Raw genomic sequence first — 7011 nt, forward strand, 5'->3', positions numbered from 1 at the left:
GTAGCCTACGGGTATTTGTGATATTCGCAGAAATATCAGGTAAAGTGTTTTATAAAATACCCTAATTGCCAGAAACAGTTTAACTTCCATTCTATGTTCTATAAAATACCCTAATTGCCAGAAGCAGTTTAACTTCCATTTCATGTTCTATTAAATACCCTAATTGCCAAAAGCAGTTTAACTTCCATTTTATGTTCTATAAAATACCCTAATTGCCAGAAACAGTTTAACTTCCATTTCATTACAATAAGAGTTTAAATTAGTAACATAAAAAAACACCTAAAAACGGGGGTATATTATTTTGTTTATTCCTGATATTTGGGCAAAGCTACATAAGGACTGACTATCTGCGTTAGCTATCCCCAATTTTGAACTGATAGACTAGAGGGAAAGTAGCTAGTAAAAAGCACCCACCGCCAACCCTTCGGATACTCTAATCTGATTGTAGAATTTTATTGTGACTATTATAACGAACCCACGATTCCAAATCGCGAAACGCGATTTTGCGCCAACGGGACGCGAACCTCAGATTTACGCTCATCACTAAATATGTTTTTTATTATTCTTTGCTGCTTTACCATTTAGCAAATAAACCCAAATATTACTATTAGCTATGAACGGACCCATAAAGATCCAAGTGATTCCAAAATGGTTGTTCTTTTAAATTTTATAGGCACTTAACGTTTAATCCTATGGATTTCAATATATTATAACGAAACTATTAAAACAGTGTGTTAGATAAAAACTAATCCAATTACTTGATTGCTTAATAACACTGATTCTGATGAGCAATTTTAACAATCACGTGGTTTTTGACTGTTCAACAGTGTATCGAATACTGGCGTGAAGACTGGTGGTTCGGTCTACAGCGACTTCAGGGCTGTAACCCAGTTATGATTAAACTCTGTACTGAAATACCCCTCAAGTAAGTTTTGGCTCAGGTTGTCACTTCTCATAAAATAGGTATTCGTTACAACACTACAATGACATTCAAGTTATGAATGATACAGCTAAAATTAAAGTAGCTTTTAAGATGGTGTACAGAACATTTGTAAGTTTCTAGTTGCTATAACAGACTTAAAATAAGACCCAAAACTCGAGCGCTTTCGAATAGTTGATTCTTCTTCTTCAGGAGAACAAAGAACACTGGACCTACAATATTATTGAATATTTGCAAATAGTAACTATAGAGACGAGGTAATAAAATAAATATCAAGGCGAGAACAACAACAACAAAATTTTATAAACGGAAACCTCTCGCCGAGCATTGGCTATTATATTATTTCCCTGTCAATGTTCCCATCTTCATTAAAAGGCGTGAGAAGACAAAAAACAAGATTGTGAAGAATCTATCTATCTTCGATATATATATATATATAAAAGAGGAAGTTTGTTTGTTTGTTTATTTTGTTCGCTATAGGAAACCAAACGGTTGAACTTACAAAATTTTAAAAAAACTTCATAATAACCATTTGTTCTCCTGAAGAAGAATAGTCAACTTTTCGAAAGCGCTCGAGTTTTAGGGTCTTATTTTAAGTCTGTTACACTTTATATGTGATCCTTTGTGCTAACTCTTTTGTCAAAATAGTTGCTATAACAATATTTATCACATTCAGTGAATCATTGTTTAAACACGTGCCATTAAGGTTTTATGTTTCCGTTTAATATCGTAAGAAGTTTCTGAGTTATATATATGTTTTTACCACATATGTAGTTTCAACCCTGAGTTTTGTTTCTATTGGCAAAATGATTTTGTGTTCTCTATATGGTAGTTTCCCTATTGTACTTTGTCGTTAAATACTTCTGATTGAGGACCTAAGTCGTTTATCTCTTTTGTTTTCATCTGAGACCTTAAGATGATACATTTTCGACACATAATATTAAATTTACATAAACAAATTAATTACTCGCTATTAAGGTTCTCTGAAATAATGCAGGTTACTAGAAAATAAGCGTTGTGTAGTAAGCAGGCAGTGACTAACCTAGACGTCGAGTCATTCTTGACAAGGAACGTGTTAGTGTGTTTCACGTTGTGTAGTAAGCAGGCAGTGACTAACCTAGGCGTCGAGTCATTCTTGAGAAGGAACGTGTTAGTGTGTTTCACGTTGTGTGAAGTAAGCAGGCAGTGACTAACCTAGGCGTCGAGTCATTCTTGAGAAGGAACGTGTTAGTGTGTTTCACGTTGTGTATTACTGTATATCAACACTATAACAACATAATAGATTACTGTATATCAACACTATAACAACATACTAGATTACTGTATATCAACACTATAGCAATCTAATAGATTACTGTATATCAACACTATAACTACATACTAGATTACTTTATATCAACACTATAACTACATATTAGATTACTTTATATCAACACTATAACAACAGAAAACTGGACGCTGTGCAAGAAAGGGGATTTACAGATTATCACACAACGTGAAACACACTAACACGTTCCTTCTCAAGAATGACTCGACGCCCCGGTTATTCACTGCCTGCTTACTTCACACAACGTTATACACACTAACACGTTCCTTCTCAAGAATGACTCGACGCCTAGGTTAGTCACTGCCTGCTTACTTCTATTATAGTGTTGATATACAGTAATCTATTATATTGTTATAGTGTTGATATACAGTAATATATTGTGTTGTTTTATTGTTGATATACAGTGATCTATTGTGTTGTTTTAATGTTGAAATTTATTAATGTATTATGTTCTTATAGTGTTGAAATTCAGTAAACCATTATTAGGTTATATTGTAAATTTTAATGTATTATGTTCTTATAGTGTTGAAGTTCAGTAATCCATTATTAGTTTATAGTGTTAATTTTAATGTATTATGTTCTTATAGTGTTGAAATTCAGTAAACCATTATTAGGTTATATTGTTAATTTTAATGTATTATGTTCATATAGTGTTGAAATTCAGTAATCCATTATTAGTTTATAGTGTTAATTTTAATATATTATGTTCTTATAGTGTTAAATTCAGTAATCGATGATTAGATTATATTGTTAATTTTAATATATTATGTTCTTATATTATATTTAATTAATATATTATTATATTATAGTGTTACTTTTTAATAATTGACATTGTTATAATTATCCATTATTTGAAGTTCAGGTAGAACTGAATCCCGATTGGCGTGATATATAAATAAAATGAAGCTTCTACTCAAAAATCAAATGACATCTTTCTCTAGACTTGGTGTAGAATCCACTGCGATCGAACCCTTTCTGGAAGGCATGACACTAGCAGAAGCTCTAGCAAAGAAAAGAATATTTATTATTGACTACTGGATACTTAAGGACATCCCTTGTAAAGATGACCAAACTGTAAGTAACAAACTATTCATTTTTATTGACGAAATTTTTCGTTTATCTTATTTCGTCTACTAGTGACTTTTGAAATGGAGTCAAAGAACGTCAAATGAAATTTAATTTCTGACACCCCTTCCCTTAAAATGCGGTCCTCAATAAACTTTTTAAACAATTATATTTTTAGAGACTTGGTTACTTATAAGTTAGACTTATCTCAGAATTATATTATTCAATACAAAATACAATTAAACAGTCAGAAAAGTATTTTACCTTAATGTTGGGTTTGGTTGTAGTTAAGCGTTGAGCTACACAACAGGCTATCTGTGCTCTGACCACCCTGATTTCTTGTGTTGTAAGACTACAGACTTGCGGCTGTATCTTTAAAAAGACAATTTCAGTTTTTTCAGGAAAGAAAATAAAGAATTCTTTTTTATTTCAAACGTTAAGCCTAAATTTGACCATTTTCTAAAGCTGAAAAATATGCATTTGCTTTGATATATACTCAACCCAAAAGGAACTACTTACCGAACTCTTCCTCAAGATTATTCTCCTGATCGAATACTCGGCTATTGATATTCCTACGTCGTCTGTGAAAAATCTTTCTTGCATCATGAACCAGTGTTGCTTTAAAAATGGCGTAAATTCCACAGTAAATTTTAATTGAAGAAACTCACGATATGTCATCACTAGCGCCTTTTGGTTTTAAATCCCATCTAATTGTCTGATGACAGAGTTATTGCCACGTGAGCTAATGAAGAAACCCACGATATGTTATCACTAGCGCCTTCTGGTTTTAAATCCCATCTAATTGTCTGATGACAGAGTTATTGCCACGTGAGCTAAAATTTTGATTTCACCCCATTTGACGAGAAATCTCCGAAAGTTCCAGCAGTAGCAGCTCTAAGGTCGTTACACGTTCTTACAGCAGTAACAGCTCTAAGGTCGTTACACGTTGTTACGGCAGTAGCAGCTCTAAGGCCGTTACACGTTGTTACGGCAGTAGCAGCTCTCAGATCGTTACACGTTTTTACGGCAGTAACAGCTCTAAGGTCGTTACACGTTGTTCCAGCTGTAGCAGCTCTAAGGTCGTTACACGTTGTTACGACAGTAATAGCTCTAAGGTCGTTACACGTTGTTACGGCAGTAACAGCTCTAAGGTCGTTACACGTTCTTACGGCAGTAGCAGCTCTAAGGCCGTTACACATTGTTACGACAGTAATAGCTCTTAGGTACACGTTGTTCCAGCAGTAGCAGCTCTAAGGTCGTTGCACGTTGTTACAGCAGTAACAGCTCTAAGGTCGTTCACATTGTTACGACAGTAATAGCTCTTAGGCACACGTTGTTTCAGCAGTAACAGCTCTAAGGTCGTTACACATTGTTACGACAGTAATAGCTCTTAGGCACACGTTATTTCAGCAGTAGCAGCTCTAAGACAGGTTTTACTTTATTCCAGTAGTATCAGCTCTAAGGTTGTTACACGTTGTTCCAGCAATAGCAACCCTAAGGCTGTTACATGGTGTTCCGTCAGTAGCAGCTCTAAGTTGTTACGCGTTGTTCCAGCAGTATCAGCTCTAAGGCCGTTACACGTTGTTCCAACAGTAGCAGTTCTAAGGTTTTTACACGTTGTTCCAACAGTTGCAGCTCTAAGGTTGTTACACGTTGTTACAACAGTAACAGCTCTTTCTTTTAGTATTACATTAATTGAATGTTTACAAAACGATGTCGTTCACATCTGTAGAATGAAACACATGTACAGTAACAAGCGACCGTCAGTGTAGTGGATAGTGTAGTGTTCCTATATTATTATCAAAGTTAAAAGATATTGTCCGTTCTTTTACTTGATATTGTGTTGACTACATTTCTGTAGAATGAAACACATGTACAGTAACAAGCGACCCGTCATTATTGTAACTCACTAGAAGTCTGTAAAATGGAAAACAAATCATTGAATTTTTAAAGTAACCTCACTAAGGTCGTAATATTTTTTAACCTTTTTTTATCGATTGGTTTAGTATTTCTTTTAAACATGTGTGTTTAATTCGTCATTGAAAACAGTTGTGGGTTAGATCCAGATGTGTATAGAATAACTAGACGTTGGTTACAGTTAGTGGTTTGATATTAACTTGTTTGTTAAGGATTTCGCGCAAAGCTACACGAGGGCTATCTGTGCTAGCCGTCCCTAATTTAGCAGTGAAAGACTAGAGGGAAGGCAGCTGGTCATAACCACCCATCGCCAATTCTTGGGCTACTCTTTTACCAACGAATAGTGGGATTGACCGTCACATTATAACGCCCCTACGGCTGAAAGGGCGAGCATGTTTGGTGGGATAGGGATTCGAACCCGAGACCCTCAGATTGCGAGTCCAGCACCCTAACCACCTGGCCATGCCGGGCCACGATATTAACTTAGAAACTAATGACTCAAGCTTCCAGTATATTCACTCATTCTCATTAGTTTTTTTCTAGCTACCAGCACCTATTGCTCTTTTCTACATGAATAAATCCAATGTGCTCTTGCCAATAGCAATTCAACTGTTTCAACAGAAAGGGCCTGACAATCCGGTAAGAACACGTACTTTCTATTTTTGAGTGGTATTTTCTTTGTTAAAAAATCATATTATTTGCTAAAATATTTATATTTCTGTTGTAATAGTTTTTCATTCCATATCTTTATCCTCATAAAGAGTAGTGTTGAATATATGAGTATTAGATCCCTGCTCCTAATTCGCAGAATGACGAGATACCTTGGACAGCTTGTCCTTGGGCTCTGCACTATTCCAGATCTCTCCGTGAACCATTGTAGCTCTGAGCTGCGCGGCCGCACAACAACCAATCAAGTACCGCGCACTTTATTATTCCAGCCGAGCACTTCCTCAGTAATGGTGAGGAGTCTCATCACGTTGACGGCCTTAATGACCCTGGCAGTCGATAGACCTAAAGCCCAAATAACCAATTGGTAGTACTGCAAAGTGATCCAATGGGGTCGATGGTCTAAAAATACCCCTGCCTCTAAAAAATATCTGGTAGAGCACATCCGTACATTGCCTTTATACTGGTGCACATGAAAAAAATTCATTCTGCACATTGATTGAAAAAATTAGAGTATCACCTCCAGTTTCTATATGCTACCCTCGGGTGGGGTTAATCAGAGCATCCCTTGGAAAAAACTCGAATGGTGATTCTGCTTCCTGAGTCTTCAGCTGCAGTGGAAAATGTTGACATGAACGTTCTCAACATCAGCAAAAGTCCGACACCAGGAGAGGAATTCTCTGATACTTAACCATTCTCTCTGACTACCATCTACCCTCAATGACCACTCTGACTACCATCTACCCTCGATGACCACTCTGACTACCATCTACCATCGATGACCACTCTGACTACCATCTACCCTCAATGACCACTCTGACTACCATCTACCATCGATGACCACTCTGACTACCATCTACCCTCGACGACCACTTTGACTACCATCTACCCTCAATGGCCACTTTGACTACCATCTACCATCGATGACCACTCTGACTACCATCTACCCTTGACGACCACTTTGACTACCATCTACCCCCAATGACCACTCAGATTACCCCTTACCCTCAGTGGCCACTCTGACTACCATCTACCCTCGACGACCACTCTGACTACCATCTACCATCGATGACCACTCTGACTACCATCTACCCTC

The 7011-nt window shown here is 36.5% G+C and overlaps 1 protein-coding gene across 1 annotated transcript in view; it reads left to right on the forward strand.

Annotated features, from left to right (window-relative positions):
* The window catches only part of LOC106464143 (hydroperoxide isomerase ALOXE3-like), a 52978-nt gene that overhangs the window by 21624 nt on the left and 24343 nt on the right, over nt 1-7011 (forward strand). Inside the window, exons 5-7 of the mRNA XM_022391823.1 lie at nt 828-925; nt 3209-3341; nt 5793-5888. Of these exons, the coding sequence (XP_022247531.1) occupies nt 828-925; nt 3209-3341; nt 5793-5888 (327 nt within the window). The remainder of the gene's footprint in view (nt 1-827; nt 926-3208; nt 3342-5792; nt 5889-7011) is intronic.

Source organism: Limulus polyphemus, unplaced genomic scaffold (genome assembly GCF_000517525.1).
Source record: "Limulus polyphemus unplaced genomic scaffold, Limulus_polyphemus-2.1.2 Scaffold1569, whole genome shotgun sequence".
In the NCBI taxonomy this organism is placed as follows: Eukaryota; Metazoa; Arthropoda; class Merostomata; order Xiphosura; family Limulidae; genus Limulus; species Limulus polyphemus.